Raw genomic sequence first — 25,664 nt, forward strand, 5'->3', positions numbered from 1 at the left:
ATGGGAGCAGCCATATTGGGATTGGCAGCTCAGCGTGCTGTGTTCTAATGAGACACGCTCAGATTACAGGCCAGTTGTGGGTAGCATGTATGGAAGCTCATTCACAGTAATCGTGTATATAACTGGTATGCTACATGAGACCTTATGGCTAATGGAAGGTCAGAAGCACTTGCCCTGTACAGTATTACTGGGTGCATCGCTGATGAGCGTTCAGTACTGGACTGAAGGGATTTCTCCATGGAAATCAGTCCAATACTGAGCACTACTTAGCACAAGCAGCAGTGATAGAATGGCCGGAGTTTGCAGTGTATTGTTTGTTTGACTTTATTTTCTGCTAGCTTTAAACCCTTCAACACACAACTTACCAGTTACTTCAATGGTCAGGTCCATGACTGATGCAAGCTGAGCCTGCAGATATTGGCTAAATTACTCAGCCATCATCTTCCTCTACCAGCTGTGGGTGGAGCGGAGGTCCGACCATTTAACATGCTAAATTCTAGACAGCGGTGACATGATTGCAGGACACTGATGGGTTATCAGGGGCCGCCAAGACCTCTGTGCTCGACATGATGATTCTGTGAAAATGAGCATTTATAGGAGACTGATTTTGCACTGCTATGTATAGTACATGTGATCAAATGATTTAATTAAAACCTTGATATGCAGAAATGCTGCAAATCGGCAAACAGTAACATTATGTAAGGTACAAGATGCCATGTGGAATGACAAAGGCTGGGAAATACAGAGATGAACTCACTTGTGATCAGTGCTTGGGCGGAGAGATTTTAAGCACAGGAGTCATCAATAAGATCACAGCAGTTATATATGGGCGCTCTGAGCCAGTGTTACACACAAGTCTGCAGGATCGGAGCCTTTAAAGCCACCCCTTCCCATTTACTTCCCATTAGTAGCCATGAACCACTGACCAATACACCAGCTTTAAAGCCCAAGAGGAAAGCCACGGCCATATGTAACAAACACTACTCGGCTAGTACTGCTGGCAAACATTTTTTGCAACAGTCAATCTGCACTGGCCGATTTGGGAGCAGCTCAATTTTCTTGCTTTTCTTTGGGAGCTGAAATTCCATCTCAACCTTTAATGAAATGCACCACAGTTTACTGCACACATTTTATTTAGTTTCTGAAGATAACAAATGCATAGAGTACAGTGTGCAATGACGTCCTCTGTAGGGTCAACACAGCAAAGCCCCCCGAACCAGACAGGACACAGAGTCGTCAGTTTTCGGCAATCCAATTTCCTAGGGTGGAATTTAAAGTTAATATTCAGCCACCGGCAGGTCATCACTAGCGGAGACCTCAACTGTCTCAGTGTATTAGAGTGTTCTCACAGCAAATCAAGCAATGTAGGTAAATTACAAAGCATCATCGACAGGATATAGGCAAGCAACTGTGGGGGAATGCCAATCGCAACTTACCCAGCTCACCTGCTTTATGGTAACAGCCAGAATCCCAGAGACCCTGGAAGGAAAGCCAGACATTAGTGACCTCAACTCATCATCTGGACAACCTAGAGGGACGGTCACAGGACTCAGCAGTCAGATCCATAGACAAGTGTCATCATACACTCAGGTTCGGGATAGACTCACAGTTCAGATCCATAACCAGGTGGAGAAGTCTTATTTTCTCGTGTATTTTTTGTGTTCTGGATACTGTTGTGTTTTTGCTTTAAACTCTTCACATCTTCAGGATTTCTGTAGTTTTAACAATAAGGGTTCGTTATCAGACCTAAAATCAGATTGAAGAACATACCTGATGAAGAGCACATCTTCTCATCCTCCAAATAAGACCCGTTTCAGGTTTTGCTGGGCTCTGCCCCACTCAGGAACCTAAAAGCCAAGTCAAATCACCAGACAACTACTTATCCAGACTTCTGATATAAGACTACATAGGCATCAGCAAAGCCACTTGGCGTCATCGTCAGAGCCTCTTCACCAGCGAGGCTTGGAAGACCATCGTGAGTAGAAAATCATCTGCCTCCCCAATAATGGGATGTTCCAGCTTCGCTCACTTCCAGTCGGAGGCCAAAGATGTCCAGTGACCACTTCTCATGTTGACCAGTAGATGTGACCTCACCGACCACCTCCCGATGCAGAAGCGAGCAGAGCCACAACATTCCCTTTAAGCAATCAGCACAGAATTACCTTTAAACGTTTTTCACAGTTCATTCATCCTCTTCCAGGAACCTGTGGGAATAAAGACAAGATTAGCTTTCAGAAACAAGTTGTGCAAGACCTCAAGATCCAAGGGGAAGGCATGGCTGCCATGACCAAGCTTTCTACATAGCGCAGACATTCTGGTGGCTCCTGCCTTTTGCAGACCAAGGCTTCTATAAGGCCACGTTCACATGCAGCGTTTCACAGCAATGAGGCTTCAGAAATCTCGTGCATGTGAACACAGCCTTAAGGTAAACTCAGTAGTCAGATCCGTAAGGAGTTGTGTCTTCACAAGTCAGGTTCGGGATAGACTCATCATGGTTCGAATAAAGCAAAAACGGACCAATCAGATCAAGTCTAATAGTTCTAAAGAAAATAATTGACGGAACAGAGTCCTCCAAACGTTTTATACCTGCAGGTTTCCAGGATCAGCGAGGGCCTCGTTCAGCCTCCGGTCATCTCGTTACACAACCTGCAGAATAAAGCCTCGTTATTGCCCGAACTTTGTGCTGATGACATATCCCAGGGTCAGGAACAGCATCAGTAACGCCAGTAGGCAGTGTCGTCAGGACCTCGTCTGAGGCTCGGAAGACCATCGTGAGAATAAACATCATCTGCATCAAGACGTTGTCATGTAGTAATATGTTCAGCGCTGACATCTTACCTCCGATCTCATTGGCCATGGCTTTACCTAAAATACAAGAGCACATGTCAAGCAAAGCCAGCACTGGAATGAATAGGCATCTACCAAGTACATTGCTGACACAAGGGACAATTTAGTACAACATGTATTTTTTTTTTTTTTTTTTTATTATACCCAAGGTTGAGCTTAACCAAATTCACCTTTTCTGAGCATCTAAGAAACAGAATGCGCTCGCTGACAGATTCTCAGTCAACTCATTCTGGGGCCAGCAATACAGACTATACAAAAAAAAAAAAAATAAAAAAAAATTATATGGATTTATATAAAAAACAATATTTTCTCCAAATAATTGAGAAAAAAAAAAATCTATATACATCTGTAATACATGTTACAGATTATATCATTTTCTAAAAAAAATTACATTTTTTTGTATAGATCCATTTCTGTGATTAAATATATGCAAAAAAAAAAAAAAAAGTACATCTGCTCCGAGGGTTGCCCCAATATAATACAATCACTGATCATCCAGTTGCTTTTAAAACTATCCTGCTTGGTCCCTATAAATTAAAGGGAAGGTGCCAAAAACTCTCCAGCGATTTAAAAAAAACAAACAAACAAAAAAAAAAAAAAGTAAAAGAATTAGTTCAAATTTTCTTAAAGAATATCATTTGTTAATTTAGTAAAATATGAAAAATAATTTTAAAAGGTTTGGCATTTCAACTTTTTAACACTAGGGGGAGCAGCTAATGAAATTTGACAAAAACCTAGTGTACAACTAGCTCACATTACTGCACTGCAGTAATTATGGGCGGAGTCCGCTGACATGGCTGTGAACACAGCGAGAAGCCATTTTGTTGGTGACTGAAAAGTTATACTGAAAAGTAGACAGTCACCGAGGATGGGATTCTGGGAGATATATGGTGGAGGGAGCAGAGCGACAGCAGCACAGAGTATTTCAGGAGAGCAGTGTGCTGGTCTATGGGGGCCCCCTGTTCGGTGTGCGGAGCAGCCAGGGATTGTACATAGAGCGCTGTCTTTTATACACATGGATGGACCGTCTGCTCCACAGAAATCCAGGAAACATTTCTGCGGATTGATGGCCTGTTCTGATCCAGACTTTGCATACAGACCCCATTTCCCTCCTCAGATCCAGTCTTCTCCATCCTGTCCTGGCAATGTGTGAAAGCGAGGCGACAGGAGCAGTCTGGGGTGACGCTGGGGGAAATGTAGCCATATAGTAACGATAAAAATGAGACCGCTCCCCTGAGTGCACCTAACTGGAGGTCATGCTGCCCCCTCTATTACCCCAGACCCGTGTGCAGCTGCTCAGCCAGAACCACCCTAGAATGGATCCGCTTTCTGAAAATACCGCCATATACTCCCATACCACCGCCATATACTCCTCCCATACCACCAGTGTTCTCACATGCCGTCCTATTCTTCACACAACACCGCCATATACTTCACATAACAGGGGGGAGAGGAGTGCATAGGAGAGGATTAGATACACAGCTCAGTCAGCATCATACAGGATAGGATTAGATACACAGCTCAGCAGACAATATCCCACAGGGTAGGATTAGATACATGGCTCAGCACAGTATCACACGAGCAGATTAGATACACGTCTCAGCACAGTATCACACAGGGCAGGATTAGATACATGGCTCAGCAGATAGTATCACATGAGAGGATTAGATACAGTCAGCACAGTAACACATGAGAGGAGATACACTGCTCAGTCAGCATCACAAAGGATAGGATTAGATTGCCTCTCCCCCTCCCCCACTGATACTTCAATGCTCTGCTGCTGAGTCCGTGGTTTCTCCCTCCCGTCCTTGGTCTCCTATAACCGAAGGGCTCCTGCGATTATGCTGGGAAACTGGAGCTCAGACACTGTGAGCTCCAGAAAGATGGCGCCGATCTCCTGCCTCTGCTGTGATGCAGCACCTTCCATTTAATCTTGGACCCATTCATTACACTAGTTGGGTGCCAACCAGCAAGCATGCAGTCGGGTCTCCATCTTCAGACTGGGCACAGACGCACATTAAAAGATTATGCTATGTGGCCAGCTCATCATTGGCAAGAACAGTTTATTCCATGATATTTAGTAGCCTTGCCCCTTTAAGAAGCAAACCAGGCACAGTATAATAGCATCAGACACTCAGGAGGAGTGTCAGACAGGTCAGGTTCGGGATAGACTCCTCATAGTTCAGGCTGTACAGACATAAAATTGTTAGACAAGCAGGAGTCACAGCAACCTCTGGTGAGTAGGAGTGTAGCGCAGGAGCACAGATGCACCACCTCAAAGCGTGGAGACATATACAGCCTATTAGATAACAGGACGTTCCCCCTCACCTAGGAGTAATCCCGCTCCATGACATCTTATTAGTCTTCAGCTCACCGTTTGACAACCTGCAGAATAAAGCCTTGTTATTGCCCGAACTTTGAGCTGATGACATATCCAGGGTCAGGAACAGCATCAGTAACGCCAGTAGGCAGTGTCGTCAGGACCTCGTCTGAGGCTCGGAAGACCATCGTGAGAATAAACATCATCTGTGCCAATGACCAAGGAACAGAGTTAATAAGCGGTGCTGAAGTCCTCACCTCAGACCCCACAATGGTGCTTCATTCTGTGCGGCCATCTTTGTGCCTTAAGGTACCGTCACACTCAGCGATATAGACAACAATCCGACCTAAACTAAATCGCTGGAGCGTCGCTGTTTAGGTCGCTGTAGAGATGTCAAACACCGCAACTCCAGAACGATGCAGGAGCGATCCAGTGACGAAACGGCGACTCACTTCTCGTTCTCGCTGGTTGTTAGCTCCATGTCAAACAGCCGGAGTGTACCGATCAGACACACATGGGGTATTGCAGCGTAGCCAGATAGGCGTGTTTCTCCACAGGGAGACACCCAGGATGTGACGTCCCGGAATATAAACCGCGACTCTACAGCGATTCAGCCTTTCCATATTTTTTGAGAGCTGCGTCTTCACATTCTGCCTTTCCAGCCTTTCTGCCTTTCATCGGTTCTTTACTTGCTCATCAACGGTATGAAAAGCCGGATTACTTACCGGTAATGCCCTTTTAATGAGCCACGACAGCACCCACTTTGAGAGAGGGACCCGCCCATAAGAACAGGAAACCTACAGAGACAAAAGGGCGGTCCCCCTCTCCTCCTCAGTTGTTTTTCAGAGTACGAGAGGAACCGCCATTGTCAAATTAGTATATCTCCGTAATTTTTAGTACATCTTATTATATCTATATTCACCCATGAGAATATCTTGTATTAATAACTATTAGGGTGGGAAGTGACAGGGTGCTGTCGTGGCTCATTAAAAGGGCATTACCGGTAAGTAATCCGGCTTTTTACCCTTCGCCACGACAGCACCCACTTTGAGAGATTTTCAGAGAACTTTCACCTGGGTGGGATTACCGTACTAAGGACGGCTCTCCCGAATGCCAAATCAGATGCAGAAGACAGATCAAGTCTATAATGTCTATAGAAAGTAGAAGGCGACGACCAGGTTGCGGCCTTACATATGAGCTCGATGGAGATGTCTTTATTCTCCACCCACGAGGATGACACAGCACGAGCTGAATGTGCTTTCACTCCTTCTGGAGGATCTTTGCCTTTTGACAAGTATGCAAGATGAATAGCCTCTCTGATCCAACGGGACAAGGTAGCTTTCGTGACACCGTGGCCTTTTCGGTGACCCTGAAAAGATACAAACAGAGCCCTACTCTGTCTGCAGGACTGGGTTCTCTCTATGTAGCTTAGGACTGCTCTTTTTACGTCCAACATATGCAGCTTCTCTTCCTCTGGATTTAGAGGATTATAAAAGGAAGGCAGGAAAATTTCCAGAGTTCTATGGTATTTTGTCGCTACTTTAGGGAGATAAGATGGATCTGGTTTGAGAACCACTCTGTCCTGATATGTCATTAAGAATGGAGGGTCTATGGAGAGGGCTTGGATGTCTCCTACTCATCTGGCCGATGTTAAGGCTATCAATAAAGCTACCTTGTATGTGACATTTTTCAGAGGGATGGAATCTAAAGGCTCAAAAGGAGGTCCAGTTAAGGCGTCTAGAACTAGATTCAAGTCCCAAGGTGGTAGACGTGGGACATTAACCGGAGTAGATCGTTCGCATGCTCTAATAAATCTGGCTATCCATCTGTCACCCGCTATGTTAGCACTGTAAAGGGCTCCTAAAGCAGACACCTGAACTCTTAAGTTAAGTTAACTGATAGACCGAGCTCATGTCCCTTTTGTAGGAACTCTAGGATAGCTTTAATAGGAACCTTACTGGAGAAGGGCTTTGTATAGAAGGTAAGGAATTTCTTCCATACTCTGCTATATATTAGAGTTGTAGACTTCTTTCTACATAGCAGCAGTGTCAATAAGCTTTTGAGAAAATCCCCTGAGCGTTAGTATCTGCCTTTCAAGTTCCACGCCGTAAGGTGGAGTCCCTTTGAGGTACCGTCACACTTAGCGACGCTGCAGCGATACCGACAACGATCCGGATCGCTGCAGCGTCACTGTTTGGTCGCTGGAGAGCTGTCACACAGACCGCTCTCCAGCGACCAACGATGCCGGTAACCAGGGTAAACATCGGGTAACTAAGCGCAGGGCCGCGCTTAGTAACCCGATGTTTACCCTGGTTACCGTCCTAAAAGTAAAAAAAAACAAACAGTACATACTTACCTACCGCTGTCTGTCCTCCAGCACTGTGCTCTGCACTCCTCCTGTACTGGCTGTGAGCACAGCGGCCGGAAAGCAGAGCGGTGACATCACCGCTCTGCTTTCCGGCTGACCGACGCTCACAGCCAGTACAGGAGGAGTGCAGAGCACAGTGCTGGAGGACAGACAGCGGTAGGTAAGTATGTAGTGGTTGTTTTTTTTTACTTTTAGGATGGTAACCAGGGTAAACATTGGGTTACTAAGCGCGGCCCTGCGCTTAGTTACCCGATGTTTACCCTGGTTACCAGTGAAGACATCGCTGAATCGGTGTCACACACGCCGATTCAGCGATGTCTGCGGGGAGTCCAGCGACCAAATAAAGTTCTGGACTTTCTTCCCCGACCAGCGACAGCACAGCAGGGGCCTGATCGCTGCTGCCTGTCACACTGGACGATATCGCTAGCGAGGACGCTGCAACGTCACGGATCGCTAGCGATATCGTCTAGTGTGACGGTACCTTTACTTGTGGATGGTAGAATGGACCCTGAGACAGTAGGTCTGGTGTCATTGGCAGAATCCAGGGATCGCAAACTGACATCGCTCGAAGACAGGAGAACCAGGGTCTCTTTGGCCAAAACGGAGCTATTAATATTACTTTTGCTTTTTCTTCCCTTATTTTCTTGATCACCATTGGAAGTAGCATCATTGGTGGAAAAGCGTAGGCCAGATCGTATTTCCATGGAGAGAGTCTATTATATCTGGATGATCTGACACATTCAGGGAAGCAAACATCGGTACCTGCCTGTTCCTGGTCGCAAATAAATCTATCTGCGGAAGGCCCCATATGTCCACTATCTTCCTGAATATCCGAGGATTGAGTCCATTCTCCCTGGCGAAGCGTGTGACGACTTAGGAAGTCGGCTTCTAAATTTTCTACTCCTCTGATGTGCAGAGCCGTGAGTGAAAGAAAAGTGGGTTCTGCTAGCTCGAAGATGTCTGCTGCTGAACACATCAGACTTCCTGATCGCGTTCCGCCTTGCCGATTTAAATATGCGACCACTGTTGTGTTGTCCGACAGGATTTTCACATGAGACCCTCGGAGCTGAGGAAGGAAAAATGTTAAGGCATAATAAACTACATTTAATTCCTTCCAATTTGAGGAGTGCTGAATTTCTGAAGAATTCCAGCGACCTTGGGCTATATTTTGGTCTAGATGGGCCCCCCACCCTTCTGGACCTGCATCGGTAGTGAGTATTTTAGAGGACCTTATTGTCCAAGAAAAACCTCTGGACAAATGGTCTTTATTTAACCACCAAAGGAGAGACTGAAGCACTTCATCGGATAAGGTGATCTTAGAATTTAGATGACCTCAGCAATGTGTTTGAGCATGAAGTATCTGGTGTTGTAAAGCCTTAGTATGGAATTGGGCCCATTGCACCGCAGGAATACAGGAGGAGAGAGATCCTAGAAGAGACATGGCATCTCTAAGGGACATGTGAGGCCTAGATCTTGCCATAGTGACCTTTGAGATTATGGTAGATTTTTTGGATTCTGGTAAGAGACATTTTTGACTTACAGAGTCCAAGAGTAGTCCAAGGAAGGACAGAAGAGTTTCTGGATGCAGCCTTGATTTTTTGAAGTTTACAATCCAGCCTAGAGCCTGTAATGATGAAATGGTATTAGACAGGCGTTCTTCACACTGAGATGCTGAATTACCAATTATCAGGAAATCATCTAAATAGGGCACAATCAGCGTGTCCTGATTACTTAGATAGGCCATCACCTCTAGCATGACTTTCGTGAAGATTCGAGGGGCCATAGAAAGGCCGAATGGCATGGCCGTAAACTGGAAGTGACGGATCCGGCCTTGTAGGTTTACTGCCACCCTGAGATATTTTTGGTGGTCTGCATGGATTGGAAGATGGTAATATGCATCCTTTAAATCCAGACCCGTCATAAAGCACCTAGGAAACAAAAGTTTAATAGTAGATCTTATTGATTCCATTTTAAAGGTGTTTTTACACAAAAAGGAATTTAGTTTCTTCAGATTTATTATAGTCCGAAAGGTACCATCAGGTTTTGAAACCAGAAATAAAGGGGAATAAAACCCCCTCTTTTCCTGATTTTTTGGTACTTCGACGAGAACATTCTTAGCCAAAAGACTCAGAATTTCTAACTGAAGCGCTTCTTGTTGATCCGGCGCTTTCAGCGATGTTATGATAAATTTCTCGTGGCAGTTTAAAGAAATCTAATCTTAGTCCAGATTTTATTAGACGGAGGATCCATTGATTTGAGGTTATATTTTCCCATTGATGATAAAAAATATTTAAGTCTCCCACCAACTGGGACCTCTCTACTGATGGTATCTACCACGTCTAGATGTCTCAGGGTTACTGTATAAGGCAGCTTTCGGTTTTGATTCCCAGCTGTCTTTCTGTGGCTTGTACGGCCTCCTCCTGTTAAATGGCCGTCTTCTAAACGCTCTCCTATAAGAAGGAAGAAACTGTTTAGGAAAGCCCTTCCTTCTCTCCTGCTTTATTCAGTAGGTCATCCAGGACCTTCCCAAACAGGAACTCACCCTGGCATGGGATTGAACATAATCTGGATTTCAATTGTGCATCTCCCCTCCATCCTTTTAACCATAGGGCTCGACGAGCCGCATTGACCAGACCCGCTGACCTCGCCGCCAACCGGAGGGAGTCCGCTGAAGCGTCGGCTAAAAAAGCTGCAGCACTCCTAATTAAAGGCACAGATTGGAGAATTTTTTCTCGTCACCTTGCCCTTTACTTGCTGTTCCAGCTGGTCTATCCAGAGTAAAGACCTGGCTGTGCACGTGCCTGATATTGCTGGCTTAAAGGCTCCTGTATTTGTCTCCCAAGATCTTTTGAGGAGAGCTTCTGTTTTACGGTCTAATGGATCCAGTAAAACTCCCGTATCCTCTACCGGAAGGGAGGACTGTCTTGAGGTTGACGCCACTGCCGCATCCACTTTAGGGACTTTGGACCACACCGCCAAATCCTCATCACTAAAGGGGTAACGCCTCTTAGAGGATGATGGGAGAAACCCTTTCCCTTGTTTGTCCCATTCCTTCTTAACAAGGTCCTTAATAGTGGTATTGACCGGGAAGGCACGCCGTTTTTTCTGGCCTAGTCCAGCAAACATTATATCCTGTACCGACCTAACCTCCTTAGTATGCGGGCACCCCATGGTGTTCCCAACGGATTTTACGAGGTTATCTATGCTGTCGACAGGAAAACATGCACCGCCTTCATCCTCAGAAGAGCTAGAGGATGATCCTGAGGTATTAGAGGATCGAATAAGGCCCTCTTCAGATTCTGAACTGGAGACGGGAGAGTGGTGCCTACTTCCATGTTTATGAGATTTTGCTCCGAGAGACTGGATCTCCTGTCTTATCATGGAATGGATGTTTGTGGCCGTAACAGCCGCCTCATCCTGTAAAGTCTGATTAATGCAAGTCTGACACAACCTCTTGGGATACGTGTCGGGCAGGGGTTGCATACATAGGGCACACGGCTTATGCCTAGATTTACTGGTCTTCTTAGCCTAAGGGGAGAGGTAGAGAAGGAGGGGATCAGCTTATAGGTAGAGGATTATAGACACTCACCCAGTGAAGCTATTATCATACCGGTCTTGGAGGTGAAGCCGCTGTGTGAGGTGTGAGTAGATCCATATCTCTACTCTTCGTCTTGATCCTGGAACGAGTGTCAGATCCTGCCATGGAGCGACCACTCTTAGCAGACGATCTAGCGCTGCTTTTCTCTGTGCTGTCTTCCACCGTAGGTGGGAGCTCCTCATGTGCCGAGGACAGCATGGTGAGCGATCTGCTCAGCGTCCAGGGCCTGAATTTGTAAAGCGCGTTTTTTTTTTTGCTCCTGCCGCGAACCGGAAGTGTACCAATTACTTCCGGTTCAATAGACTAGTGCGGACTTACCCGCATGATGCAGCCGCCGCCGCCTTTACAGCATCGCTGGCGGCCGACGATACCCCACACCAGAGCCCTCCATAGGCCGGGTTCGATCACCCGGAACCTGCCGGATCTTCACAGACGAGGGGGGAGGATGCATGCAGTGGCTCCCCAGCCGCTGCTTCCAACGCCGCAGCCCCTGCTGTCCCCGCAGGACCACACAGGCGGGTACCAGGCATCAGGTAATGCGGAGGTGCTTCAACCACCTCCAACTGTAGGAATCCCTAGATCTTCTGATAGGAACAGGAAACCAACTGAGGAGGAGAGAGGGACCGCCCTTTTGTCTCTGTAGGTTTCCTGTTCCTATGGGCGGGTCCCTCTCTCAAAGTGGGTGCTGTCGTGGCGAAGGGTAAAATATCTTTGAGTAGTTTGTTTCTTCTGTGTATAGTCATGGCTATGGTTCTTGATGGCCTTACGGTGCAGTTCCCGAAGGTACCGACGCTCTATTTGCTCCCTAAGATACACAAGGATGCCGTCAACCCACCAGGACGTCCGATCGTATCAGGAATAGATGGTCTTTGTGACCCTATTTGTAAGTTTATTGATTTTTATCTTAAGCCTATTGTGGAGACTTTACCCTCCCATGTGAGAGATACGACGGATGTCCTTGCGAGGGTTGACGGCCTCCTTGTGGATGGGGAAACCATCCTGGTGACTGCGGACGTAGAGACGTTGTACACTTGCATCAGTCACGAGGATGGGGTCCGAGCGGTCCGCTTCTTCCTGGAGACCTCCAACCTGGACGGCCCGCTGTGTGAGCTCATCCTGGAACTGCTGCACTTCCTCCTCACACACAATTTTTTTACTTTTAAAAACCAGTTTTATCATCAGAAGCGTGGCGCAGCCATGGGTGCGGCCTGTGCCCCCGCGTACGCCAACCTCTTTCTGGGTTTCTGGGAGAGGTTGGTGTGTGGCGAATCGGGGGCAGGGGCCGCCGACCATGTGCTGTGCTGGTTACGCTATATTGATGAGGTTTTATTTTTGTGGCGAGGGACGGTGAGGCAGTTGGATGAGTTTATGGCTATGCTTAACAACAATAGCTATAACATCAGACTTACATATAGACATGATGTAGCCAAAATGGATTTTTTGGACATCAGTCTGGAGGTGGATTCGTCTTCCACCATCCAGACTGATGTCTTTCGAAAAGAAACATCAGTTAATTCGTTAATACACGCTACAACAGCACATAGCTTTTCCACAGTTAGGGCCGTCCCGGTTGGACAGTTTCTTAGGGTGAGGCGGATCTGCTCTACGGACCAAAAATTTGAAAATCAAGCCATGGATTTAAAGAAGCGATTTGAACAACGTGGCTATAGCCATAGGTGTATTAAAAATGGATATAATAGAGCTAAGTCGGTGTCTCGGGACTCACTGCTGTACCACAAGGGTAACAGAACCAAAAAGGATGATAATATACGGTTTATTTCAGTGTTTAACCACGAATGGGACAATATGCGACATATTTTGACCAAGTATTGGCCTGTCCTTGGCGCTGAGGCCTCCCTGAGACCATTCCTTACTGATAGACCCCTCATGACTCCTCGTCGCTCTAGAAATTTAAGCGACTTACTGGTTAAAAGTCATTACGTAGCACCCACCCCTAACTTTTTCGGTGGAACACAACGGAAAAAGGGCTTTTTTTAAGTGTGGCCATTGTCTAGCGTGCTCTAATACCTACCAGACATCCACGTTTAGTTCTGTGGATCAAAAAACATTCGATATCAGGGAATACATCTCTTGTGGCACTAGGAACGGTGTTTATTATGCGACATGTGCCTGTCCCCTGATATACGTAGGACTTACGTCGCGAGAATTAAGGGTACGTGTTAGAGAACATGTAAGGGATATCATTGCGGCCAGAACGGCGGAAGACGTGTCAACTCTTAAAACTATCCCTAGGCACTTTCGATTGGTACACAATTGTGACCCTAAAGATTTCAAAGTTAGAGGCATTGATGCCATACATACAGGTATTAGGGGTGGCAATGCTAAAAAGCTGTTAGCACAACGTGAATTACAATGGATTGTGACACTTGGGACTGTTAAACCTGCTGGGCTAAATGAAGCCCTTAACTTTGGTCCGTTTTTGTGATATCCTTATAATTAATGTATGGTGAAAATGGGTTTCCGCCCCCCCATTTCTTATTCCCTTTTCCCTTATTTCCCCTTATCCTGTATTTTAATTGTACATACGTTGTTTTTAATGCTTATATGTCTTATGTTTAGGTTATGTTATACATGTGCCTGTCCGCTTCTTGGAGCTACCCTGCCACCTTAGTGGGGCACATATGCACTAATACTTACAAATGGAGCTAAAGGAAGAGGAAATGAAATATACAGCCGCTTGGGAGACACAACGCAGGTTCTTTCTATTGCGGATTATATGAGAGGATGTCTCCTTACCTATGGATCAAACAATGGATCGCATGAAGATACTGAATGGAAAGCTATCCCTTAGCGATACAAACTGTTGTTATGTGTGGGGGAGCACGCCTCTCTATTTGTGCAATGCCCATTGGTTGTTATCGGTGTGCGGGGTGGAGTTGGTTCTCCTCTGAGTTGCGCTGTGGCGCGCGCCTTCTTCCCGGCTCCGCCCTCCTCCCTCCGGCGACTTCCTGTGGCGGGTGCGGGCGGGACCTGTTGGTGCCCGGCGGCTTCCGTGGCAGGATATGTCCGGGCGGGGGCGGGTGGACCCGGGGGTGATGCGCGGATTTTTCACGGTGCTCTCATGGGACCGGCCAGGTGTTTTTAATATGTGCAGTATTTAAAGACCTAGTAGGCAGCATAGACAATACTTCCCCTTGAAAAAGCAAGGCGACTAGCAGCGAAACGCGCGTCGGGGTGTGTACAGCGGTCTACCAGCACCTAGGTGAGGCATGTTTCCCTATGTTACTTAACCCTTATGTGCCTGACATGTAGCACTTAACTTTTGGTTGGGTTAAATATTTATCTGCAGACCATACGTATGGTTTACCTGTAACAGGATTGATACTGTTGGGATTTGTATTTGGGACATTTCTATGCCTGCACCCCTATAAGTACAAGGGTAACTCTCTAAATTGGTACATTATTTGTGTGCGGTGGACCTAATCTGTCTGGTATCTTTTGCATATTGTTGTGTATATTGCACTGTCACTAGGTGACGGTTTGCTTGTGTGTATTTTTATATGGTATTGTTGCTAATAAAGTTTGTATTTATACCTTTTAATAAGCTTCCATTTGTTCTCTTGATCTATATGTGATTATTAGATGGAGGTACCTGTTATGGTGTGTGGCTGATATCAGTCACTATAATGAAACTGGAAATTTTGATATTCATAGTCATGGCTATGCAGCAATGCTTATCTATGTACTTGGTAAAATTATGTATAAAACATCTCTGGCAGCCATCTTGTGCATCTGGCAAGCGGACACACAAGATGGAGGCACTTTAGGATACGGTTAGCAAACTCTTTTGCGCTGGCTGCCATTTTGTTCGCACACTATGGAAAGGTAAACCAACTCTTGTGTCTGTCTTGGCCTGCTCCGCTAGTTAATTAAATCAGCACACAACATAACAGTAATATAACCACATTTATTTTTAAGAACTATAAAATAAAAAAAAATAAAAAAATCAAAACTTCCCACGGCGGTGGGCCAACAGATGTTGTTGCGTGCGTCCCTGTAGCTTGATCTGCTGTGACAGCTGTGTCACGGCCTCCAGCAGGCGCACTGAAGTCTTCTCCAGGAGCTTCTGCCTGGACAGCAGCTTTTCCACGATGAGCGTTTCTGTGGATAGAAGAGGTCGGAGAACGGACGGTGATTACGCTGCAAATACAGCATGTGTGAACATACCCTGAGATTTACTACACACACAATTTGGTCCTGTCCCAGAGGGCGAGAACGTTTTTTTCCCCCCTCGCTGTCAAATGTGACATCCCACCGATAACCCCTACCACTGTGTATACTTACGGAGAAGGGACGCCGGTTGCTCATCCCCGGAAGAGCTGCTGATCTCCCAACCCCTTGTGCCGCACCAAGGAAGCAAATACATACCCAACCACACCCAGAGGAGGTCCTTGACTCAGGCGTGATGCCACGCGATCCGCATCGCTATAGCATCTGTTTATGCACAGAGTCACGGTTGTGGCCACGGTATACACAGCGTCGCGGTTGTGGCGCTAGCTCCAGAAATCACTTTGGCGTTCCCGGTTTCAAGCCGTCCTAGTTTCAGCGGCTCGTACAGTGATTTTAGGGTTCGTTCACACATTGCAACTCAGCAGTATACTGTACGTCTATCTGTGCAGCGTATATGCTGCAAAAATTGACATGCTGCTTATGAAAAATACGCACCTGCGTAAAGATACACAGCGTATTTTCGTATGCAGTGTGTGAACTACTGTTATTAGAAAACAAAGGGTGTCTATGGGGAACGGCAGTTGCGCCAACGCTGCTTATTAGCCCTGCGTATTTAACGGACGTAAAGTATGCGGCAAATACGCGATGTGTGAACGCTACCTTACAGTATTGGATGTCTTGTGTCAGTTTAGCAAATCATAAGTACTAATTCCTTTTTTTGCTTTTTCAGGTTGCCATGTCAGATGTACCTGTGATTGTAGCGGCTGCGTTGTTGGTTGAAGTGCTGTGCATGGGCTCTTGCTGGTGTCCCCAATAAAACTGGTCACTGGGCTGCTGGTCGCTGCTGGTCAACGTTGTTGTCTCAGTCAGTTTGCCTGCGGCTGCCGCGTCCAGAACCTCAAGTATGATTCTCTCCGCGTACGTTCGCTGGGTAATGTCCAATCTATATAAGCGTTCCGCAACGAAGGATGGGAATCCGGTGAGCTGGGTTGTCTCATGCTGGGTCATTATGCTGCTGGCCAGTGCCAGGAGATCCATAGGTGGACGTGTCTGCTCCTCGACACACGGGCTCATGGAGGACTGAGAGGTCTCGTCATCGCTGCCTTCCGGTGTTTGGAAATGTTCAGGAGGCACCTGCGAGTACAGCAAAAAAAAAAAAAAAAAAAAAAAAAAAGAAAAAGTCAATAACATACAAACACATCAGCCCTAGAGAGCCCCCACTGTTATGACCTGGTGGTCAGGACAACAATGGACCTGGTGGTTAAGAGCACACGGAATGACCTGATAGTTACTGATAATATAGGACGAGCTCTGGGACGTGGGAACTCTGCTGACCGCAATCCCTAATCCTATCAACCACACTAGAAATAGCCGTGGATTGCTCCTAACGCTCCCTATGCAACTCGGCACAGCCTAAGGAACTAGCTAGCCCTGAAGATAGAAAAATAAAGCCTACCTTGCCTCAGAAATTCCCCAAAGGAAAAGGCAGCCCCCCACATATAATGACTGAGTAAAGATGAAAATACAAACACAGATGAAATAGATTAAGCAAAGTGAGGCCTGACTTACTGAACAGACTGAGGATAGGAAAGGTAGCTTTGCGGTCAGCACAAAAACCTACAAAAAGACCACGCAGAGGGCGCAAAAAGACCCTCCGCACCGACTCACGGTGCGGAGGCGCTCCCTCTGCGTCCCAGAGCTTCCAGCAAGCAAGACAACAATCAAAATAGCAAGCTGGACAGAAAAATAGCAAACCAGAGAAAAACAAGCAGTCACTTAGCTTCTGCTGGGAAGACAGGTCACAAGAACAATCCAGGAGGGAACTAGACCAATACTGGAACATTGACAGGTGGCATGGAGCAAAGATCTAAGTGGAGTTACATAGAGCAGCAAGCTAACGAATTAACCTCGTCACCTGTGGAAGGAAACTCAGAAACACCCACCAGAGGAAGTCCATGGACAGAACCAGCCGAAGTACCATTCATGACCACAGGAAGGAGCCCGACAACAGAATTCACAACACCCCACCTCCCCAACACCTTTATGCCCGTCCATGGGAAGCTATGAGGAACAGTTATCTAGGTAGCAAACCACAGGGGTTACAGAGCTGGGCTGAACTACTTTTGCCACCTATACTGTACGAATGTGCGGAAGACAAAATTTAATTTTCGACTTTTGAAATAAGACAGCATTTAAAAGTAGGGAAGGACTGTTTGGACATAATTATCGGAACAGGAAGTGGCAACTTATTGTCTGGTGGATTAAACATGAAAAACGTGAATTATTTTTATTGGAAACCGTGCAGTATCATAAACCTACAAGACACGGCATGCTACAAGCAGGGAAGCTAGGGGGTACTTACATGCTCGTCAGGAGACTCGGGCAGGATCCCTTCGGCAGATGGCGCACAAAGGCTCGTCACGGTCTTGGACGTGCGAGGGATTTCCTGGTCCCGAGTGAACGCCAGCAGGTCATAGTACCACAACTTGGGCACATAGACGTCGTCAGTTCCGGCCCTAGACTTCATGGACTTTTTGACCTTGTTCATTTCTTTTTTGTGGACTGTGCGGAGAGCCTGGATCTTCTTCCGCACAATGTTTTCATCCACCGTCTCAGTGGGATGATGCCGCTTGTAGAGGGCCACCAGCTTCTCGTACGCAGCTTTCTTCTTGTGGCGGTTGCTGTAATCCGCAGACTTGACCTTCCACAAGCAGGGCAGGGAGCGGTACATGTCGATGAGTGCCCGAACAAACTCCTGGTCACTGGCAGACATCTGAAAGAAAGACATGGGAAAGTTACAGCAAGCAAGAAAGCGAACGCTCAAAATGGCTGCCAGCCAGCGCAAAAGCGTATTTGTTTACAAACTTGCAAGCTCAAACAGATCTCTGCAGAGATGTAGTATACATCAATTCACAGCAAAGGAACACCATATAAGAATAGAATAATATACCCAATAAAACATTTGATAATACTCTTTATAATAAAAACACACACCACATACAACCTAAGACCAGTACCAGTTGTTTGACACAAGAGAAATAAGCTGAAGATACAGGGTGCTCTCGATCCCTAGGTTCCCGACTGTCCCCTACCTTGCCGCGGAGGTTGGCACCCTATGTATCCTGTGCAATGGCGCCCCCGCTCAACGTAGGCTATCCCTAAATTGCCCCGATGGGCCCTTATGTGCAAGAAATAGAAAAAAAGTCAAACAGAGCATTCACAAACAGATTACCGTATATACTCGAGTATAAGCCGACCCGAGTATAAGCCGACCCGAGTATAAGCCGACCCGAGTATAAGCCGACCCGAGTATAAGCCGACCCCCCTAATTTTGCCACAAAAAACTGGGAAAACTTATTGACTCGAGTATAAGCCTAGGGTGAAAATGCAGCATTTACCGGTGAATTTCAAAAATAAAAATAGATCATTATTTCCCCATAGCTGTGCCATATAGTGCTCTGCACCGTTCATTTTGTCCCATAGCTGTGCCCCATATACAGTGCTCTGCACCGTTCATTGTGCCCCATATACAGTGCTCTGCACCGTTCATTGTGCCCCATATACAGTGCTCTGCACCGTTCAATGTGCCCCATAGCTGTGCCCCATATACAGTGCTCTGCACCATTCATTGTGCCCCATATACAGTGCTCTGCACCAATGTGCCCCATATACAGTGCCCCATATACAGTGCTCTGCACCGTTCATTGTGCCCCAGAGCTGTGCCCCATATACAGTGCTTTACACCGTTCAATGTGCCCCATAGCTGTGCCCCATATACAGTGCTCTGCACCGTTCATTGTGCCCCATATACAGTGCTCTGCACCGTTCAATGTGCCCCATATACAGTGCTCTGCACCGTTCATTGTGCCCCATAGCTGTGCCCCATACAGTGCTCTGCACCGTTCATTGTGCCCCATATACAGTGCTCTGCACCGTTCAATGTGCCCCATATACAGTGCTCTGCACCGTTCAATGTGCCCCATATACAGTGCTCTGCACCGTTCAATGTGCCCCATATACAGTGCTCTGCACCGTTCAATGTGCCCCATATACAGTGCTCTGCACCGTTCAATGTGCCCCATATACAGTGCTCTGCACCGTTCATTGTGCCCCATATACAGTGCTCTGCACCGTTCAATGTGCCCCATATACAGTGCTCTGCACCGTTCAATGTGCCCCAGAGCTGTGCCCCATATACAGTGCTCTACACCGTTCAATGTGCCCCATAGCTGTGCCCCATATAGTGCTCTGCACCGTTCATTGTGCCCCATATACAGTGCTCTACACCGTTCAATGTGCCCCATAGCTGTGCCCCATATACAGTGCTCTGCACCGTTCATTGTGCCCCAGAGCTGTGCCCCATATACAGTGCTCTACACCGTTCAATGTGCCCCATATAGTGCTCTGCACCGTTCATTGTGCCCCATATACAGTGCTCTACACCGTTCAATGTGCCCCATAGCTGTGCCCCATATACAGTGCTCTGCACCGTTCATTGTGCCCCATATACAGTGCTCTGCACCGTTCATTGTGCCCCATATACAGTGCTCTGCACCGTTCATTGTGCCCCATAGCTGTGCCCCATATACAGTGCTCTGCACCGTTCATTGTGCCCCATATACAGTGCTCTGCACCGTTCATTGTGCCCCATATACAGTGCTCTGCACCGTTCATTGTGCCCCATAGCTGTGCCCCATATACAGTGCTCTGCACCGTTCATTGTGCCTCATATACAGTGCTCTGCACCGTTCATTGTGCCCCATATACAGTGCTCTGCACCGTTCATTGTGCCCCATATACAGTGCTCTGCACCGTTCAATGTGCCCCATATACAGTGCTCTGCACCGTTCAATGTGCCCCATATAGTGCTCTGCACCGTTCAATGTGCCCCATATACAGTGCTCTGCACCGTTCAGTGTGCCCCATAGCTGTGCCCCATATATGCTCTGCACCGTTCATTGTGCCCCATAGCTCTGCCCCATATAGTGCTCTGCACCGTTCAATGTGCCCCATATACAGTGCTCTGCACCGTTCAATGTGCCCCATATACAGTGCTCTACACCGTTCATTGTGCCCCATATAGTGCTCTGCACCGTTCATATTTCCCCATAGATGCTCTGCCATCGTCGCTGCTGCTGCAATAAAAAAAAAAAAAAAAACACATACTCACCTCGCTGATTGCAGCTCCCAGCGTCCGGTCCCGGCGCCTCCATCTTCCCGGCGTCTGTGCTCTGACTGATCAGGCAGAGGGCGCCGCGCACACTGTATGCGTCATCGCGCCCTCTGACCTGCACAGTCAGAGTGCAGACGCCGGGAAGATGGAGCGACGCCCGGCGGCTGGAACGTGGACAGGTGAATATTACATACTTACCTGGTCCCAGCGATCCTGACGCTCACTCTGCCTGTCACAGCTGGTCTTCGGTGCCGCAGCCTCTTCCTCTATCAGCGGTCACCGGCACCGCTGATTAGAGAAATGAATACGCGGCTCCACCCCTATGGGAGGTGGAGCCGCCTATTCATTTCTCTAATGAGCGGTCCCACGTGACCGCTGAAGAGGGGAAGAAGCTGCAGCACAGAAGACCGTGGGACGGCAGGGACAGTGCCAGGATCGCCAGGACTAGGCAAGTATGCCTCAGCGCCCTCACCCGCCGACCCTGCCACCCGCCTTGACTCGAGTATAAGCCGAGGGGCACTTTCAGCACAAAAATTTGGGCTGAAAATCTCGGCTTATACTCGAGTATATACTGTATCACAGTGATAGACTACGCCAGGAGTGGGGGCGCCATCTGCGCAGGATTCTAGGGTGCCAACCCCCACTGGCAGGTAGGGCCACCTTGGGATTTTTTACAGGTTTCCCTAATCTGTTGCTTATTATTCTTAATGCAACATCTAAATGTATTTTATGATACACTAATATATCTGAGCATGTGCAATAAGTTTTCTACTAGGTTATCACTGTTAATCTGTTTGAGTGAATGCTCTGACTTTTTTTCTATTTCTTGCACGTAAGGGCCCATCGGGGCGATTTAGGGATAGCCTACGTTGAGCGGGGGCGCCATTGCGCAGGATATATAGGGTGCCAACCTCCGCAGCAAGGTAGGGGACAGACAGTCGGGACCCTAGGGATCTGGAGCACCCTGTATCTTTGTCTTATATCTTTTGTGTCAAACAACTGGTGCCGGTCTTAGGTTGTATGTGGTGTGTGTTTTTATTATAAAGAGTATTATTAAATGTTAAGTTTCATTGGGTATATTATTCTATTCTTATATGGTGTTCCTTTGCTGTGAATTTTTGAATTTGTTGGCACCTTTATTATATGTTCTGGGATATAATATGTAGTATACATCTCTCTACAATACACAGAAATTAGCATTGCTGCACGGCAGATGAAACAAACAGCACAAAGATATTACTAACCGTTGATAAGCTGAAAGATGGAGGACGAAGACGTCGGGATTATGCAGAGTTCTGGAGTTCCAAATAGGACGCTCACGTGAGGCTCGGAGGTGGCGGAGGACGCACAAGTGATTGCAAAGGAAAGACTGAGTAGAGTCACGGTTTATATCCCGGAACGCAGCTACAGATGATCCCGCTGTGGTCTATCGGCGTTCACAGGGAGACGGCGTCACAGCCACTCATTCCTGCCCAGATAACAACCATTGTTCCTGCTGCAAGTTCCCTCCCAGGCCATCGTGGCTGAGGGCATCTCCTTTTGTAATGCAACACGCCCACCTGGTTAGAAGGAGACGCTGCGACGCCCCCTACGCTCGTTGCTTTTGATGTCAAACGTGAAAAATCACGCCGACCTGACGACCAAATAAAGTTCTGGCCTTTCTGCTCCGACCAGCGATGTCACAGCGGGATCCGGATCGCTGCTGCGTGTCAAACAACGAGATCGCTATCCAGGACGCTGCAACGTCACGGATCGTTGTCGTTCTCTTTGCAAAGTTGCTGAGTGTGACGGTACCTTTAAATAAAAAAAAAAAAAAAAACAACATTCAGGGTGAAATTCAGGGCAACAACTCAATTCATACCATCTGTCAGTAAGTTATTATGATGCAGGGGCAGAGACCCTGATTCCAGTGACCAATTGAGATTGTGATATTCTTTTGCTGATAACTGATTAGAAGACTAGTTGTCTTGTGCTATGCAGACCTCTTGCTGTTTGCCAGCTTTCTGCCTATGCACAGTGAACACAGAAACCTGCCAATCAGTGAGGTGTACAGAGTTAAGGTACCTTCACACTGAGCAACTTTACAACGATAACGACAACGATCCGTGACGTTGCAGCGTCCTGGATAGCGATCTCGTTGTGTTTGACACGCAGCAGCGATCAGGATCCCGCTGTGCCATCGCTGGTCGGAGCTAGAAGTCCAGAACTTTATTTGGTCATCAGGTCAGCATGTATCATCATGTTTGACATCAAAAGCAACGATGCCAGCAATGTTTTACATGAAGCGAGCAACCAGCGAGAACGATAAGTACGTCACTGGATCGCTCCTGCATCGTTCTGGTGTTGTCATGTTTGACGTCTCCTAGCGACCTAAACAGCAGTGATCGGCTCATTGTCTATATCGCTGCAGCATCGCTTAGTGTGACGGTACCTTTACACTGAGCCCTCTAGGTGGCAGCATGGGTACACATGCATCAGAGAAAGCAAAAGAATCGGGAGAGAGGGTCAACCAGACCGACCCACCATGAACTCAGCAGTCAGATCCGTAGTAAGGCGTCTCATCAGACAGGTCAGGTTCGGGATAGACTCATCATAGTTCAGGGAAGATAGAAGTGGGGCCTGGCATCCAGCTGAAAAGGATCTAGCTGTCATTTCTAGCTAGATGCCAGGCACCATACACTATATCTGGTAATCTGCACAGCAAGGGAAGAACTCACAGGGGCAACAAAGGTGCAAAAAGGGTCCACCAATTCTTTATGGAAGCAGCGTTCATTGGAGCTTAATCCTGACACTAAATGCAGGGCGCAGCTCTGAGGCCCTCAAATCCCTCTCTCCCTGCAGTCAGCGAGAGGAGAAAGCAGCCAGATGTGCTGCAAGCTCTCTATGGGCGAGGATGAAACCCCCATCGGTGAGGATGAGACCCCCATCAGTGAGGATGAGACCCCCCCCCCCATCAGTGAGGATGAGACCCCCCCCCCATCGGTGAGGATGAGACCCAATCAGTGAGGATGAGACCCCCCCCATCAATGAGGATGAGACCCCCCATCAATGAGGATGAGACCCCCCCATCAATGAGGATGAGACCCCCCCATCGGTGAGGATGAGACCCCCCCATCGGTGAGGATGAGACCCCCCCATCGGTGGGCAGCACACCCAGACTGAGGATCGGCCAGAAACAAACGACAGAGGGTGGTCATATAAGTGTATGGAGAAGTTTAGGCCAGACTAAAGTGAATCAGTCACCAGATTTCATAATTCATACTATATACAGCATTAGGTGGATTGTGAGCCTGATGAGGCTGGTGTACTTACTTGGAAAAAAAAAAAAGTCAGAATGGCTGTGTAAGAGCCGGTCTCTAAAAACACACACAAAATAAATAAATATTATATATATATATCCCACTAAGTGAAGTTTCCACTAATAACATGGCAGGGGCAGCCAGCACCGACGTTTATCACGCAGAACAGTCCCAGCACTGCTACATCACCCACAGGAACACAAGCCGCCCTGTGTGCCCATGCGCTTACCTTCCAGCCGAGGACGCTGCTGCAACGAAAAAGCAACTTCCGCCGCTACGGAGCCGCGTAAATACTCCCACAGGGCGGAAATGAGGTCATCACCCTGGCAGTGGGCGTGTCTGCCCCACGTTATGGCAATAGGGGTGAAGCTCGGAACGGCGCGGCCATTTTTGGACTTTGTGGGCGGTGCCTAGGAAGTGACGTCGCTAAACGCTAGAGGGCTAGAGATTATAGTAGACGATGTCTTCAGTGCGGCCATTTTTGTGGAGCTCAGGGAGACTTGCGTTTGATATGCGATAGATTTACAGCAGGAGAGATTGGAGCAGCGGACAAGTCTCGGTCTTTTTCGCCTGTGGTTGAGGGAATGTGACATTCTATATTATTTCCCTTTTATTATTTTTTTAATGAACGTGGATTAGTCTTCAGAGACATCAACATGATATTTAAAGGGATTTTCCTCTTTTGAGGAGGAGTTACCTAAATTACATGTATGTATTTTGGGCTAAATATCGTTTTTGCTGTAAGGATTTGTCACAAATGTAGCAGTGTTTGCCCTCTGTGCTGCAGAATGAGCTGGGAGTCCATCAGTGAGCGCGTTATGGCGTCTGACAAGAGTTTGTGACTATTTCTGCGCGGTTCTGAGTTCCACATGGGACAGTGGTGGGAAACCACCATCACCCTGTGTGCACGCCACGCCATCGCCGTTCCCTATCGGTGGCCCGGGCCCGGTGGATGAGGAGCCCGGCAACGCCAGCCCTTACTACAGCTACATGTGCCTCTGAGGGCGCACATCCAGCTGAAGTGTATGGCAGCACACGAATATACAGGTCTGTGCGCCACAACACATGATCCCGGCCAATCATACAGAGATGGAGGATATACCAAGATTGTGGCAACTTATGTATGGCTGGGGAATATACCAGGATGGGGGCATATACAAGGATGGGGGCATATACAAGGCTGGGGAATATACCAGGATGGGGGCATATACAAGGATGGGGGCATATACAAGGCTGGGGAATATACCAGGATGGGGGCATATACAAGGATGGCGGCATATACAAGGCTGGGGAATATACCAGGATGGGGGCATATACCAGGCTGGGGAATAAACCAGGATGGGGGCATATACAAGGCTGGGGAATATACCAGGATGGGGGCATATACAAGGCTGGGGAATATACCAGGATGGGGGCATATACAAGGCTGGGGAATATACAAGGATGGCGGCATATACAAGGCTGGGGAATATACCAGAATGGGGGCATATACAAGGCTGGGGAATATACCAGGATGGGGGCATATACAAGGCTGGGGAATATACCAGGATGGGGGCATATACACGGCTGGGGAATATACCAGGATGGGGGCATATACAAGGCTGGGGAATATACCAGGATGGGGGCATATACAAGGCTGGGGAATATACCAGGATGAGGCATATACAAGGCTGGGGAATATACCAGGATGGGGGCATATACAAGGCTGGGGAATATACCAGGATGGGGGCATATACAAGGCTGGGGAATATACTAGGATGAGGCCATATACAAGGCTGGGGAATATACCAGGATGGGGGCATATACAAGGCTGAGGAATATACCAGGATGGGGGCATATACAAGGCTGGGGAATATACTAGGATGAGG

The 25,664-nt window shown here is 47.5% G+C and overlaps 1 protein-coding gene, 1 long non-coding RNA gene and 7 other non-coding genes across 11 annotated transcripts; 1 reads left to right on the plus strand and 8 right to left on the minus strand.

Annotated features, from left to right (window-relative positions):
- Positions 1-1,265: 1,265 nt before the first annotated feature.
- On the minus strand, positions 1,266-24,093 carry LOC138652062 (uncharacterized). 3 transcript variants are annotated; one of them, XR_011315563.1, is made up of 6 exons: positions 24,026-24,090; positions 2,839-2,865; positions 2,587-2,646; positions 2,163-2,204; positions 1,771-1,847; positions 1,266-1,479 (listed from the first exon to the last, which is right to left on the minus strand). XR_011315563.1 is itself a non-coding variant. In XM_069742786.1 (5 exons), exons 3-5 carry the CDS (start codon positions 18,095-18,097, stop codon positions 15,101-15,103), a joined length of 951 nt encoding a protein of 316 aa, XP_069598887.1. In that variant the 5' UTR covers positions 21,742-22,291; positions 24,026-24,093; the 3' UTR covers positions 15,042-15,100. The 3 variants fall into 3 exon arrangements, 1 of the variants encoding a protein (XP_069598887.1); XR_011315562.1 differs by lacking the exon at positions 24,026-24,090 and adding an exon at positions 5,176-7,075; XM_069742786.1 differs by lacking the exons at positions 1,266-1,479; positions 1,771-1,847; positions 2,163-2,204; positions 2,587-2,646; positions 2,839-2,865 and adding exons at positions 15,042-15,255; positions 16,074-16,458; positions 17,687-18,097; positions 21,742-22,291 and having other exon boundaries at positions 24,026-24,093.
- Positions 1,322-1,393, minus strand: LOC138652338 (small nucleolar RNA SNORD34). The gene has a single exon (XR_011315608.1). It is a non-coding gene; the product is annotated as a small nucleolar RNA SNORD34 (small nucleolar RNA).
- Positions 1,547-1,612, minus strand: LOC138652352 (small nucleolar RNA SNORD50). Its single transcript, XR_011315622.1, has one exon. It is a non-coding gene; the product is annotated as a small nucleolar RNA SNORD50 (small nucleolar RNA).
- Positions 1,905-1,996, minus strand: LOC138652342 (small nucleolar RNA SNORD35). The gene has a single exon (XR_011315612.1). It is a non-coding gene; the product is annotated as a small nucleolar RNA SNORD35 (small nucleolar RNA).
- LOC138652064 (uncharacterized) lies at positions 2,201-3,294 on the plus strand. The gene is made up of 2 exons (XR_011315565.1): positions 2,201-2,320; positions 2,525-3,294. It is a non-coding gene; the product is annotated as an uncharacterized lncRNA (long non-coding RNA).
- LOC138652351 (small nucleolar RNA SNORD50) lies at positions 2,429-2,498 on the minus strand. Its single transcript, XR_011315621.1, has one exon. It is a non-coding gene; the product is annotated as a small nucleolar RNA SNORD50 (small nucleolar RNA).
- On the minus strand, positions 2,706-2,793 carry LOC138652340 (small nucleolar RNA SNORD35). Its single transcript, XR_011315610.1, has one exon. It is a non-coding gene; the product is annotated as a small nucleolar RNA SNORD35 (small nucleolar RNA).
- Positions 5,291-5,380, minus strand: LOC138652345 (small nucleolar RNA SNORD35). Its single transcript, XR_011315615.1, has one exon. It is a non-coding gene; the product is annotated as a small nucleolar RNA SNORD35 (small nucleolar RNA).
- On the minus strand, positions 23,025-23,096 carry LOC138652347 (small nucleolar RNA SNORD50). The gene has a single exon (XR_011315617.1). It is a non-coding gene; the product is annotated as a small nucleolar RNA SNORD50 (small nucleolar RNA).
- Positions 24,094-25,664: the final 1,571 nt, after the last annotated feature.

This window comes from Ranitomeya imitator, chromosome 10 (genome assembly GCF_032444005.1).
Source record: "Ranitomeya imitator isolate aRanImi1 chromosome 10, aRanImi1.pri, whole genome shotgun sequence".
In the NCBI taxonomy this organism is placed as follows: Eukaryota; Metazoa; Chordata; class Amphibia; order Anura; family Dendrobatidae; genus Ranitomeya; species Ranitomeya imitator.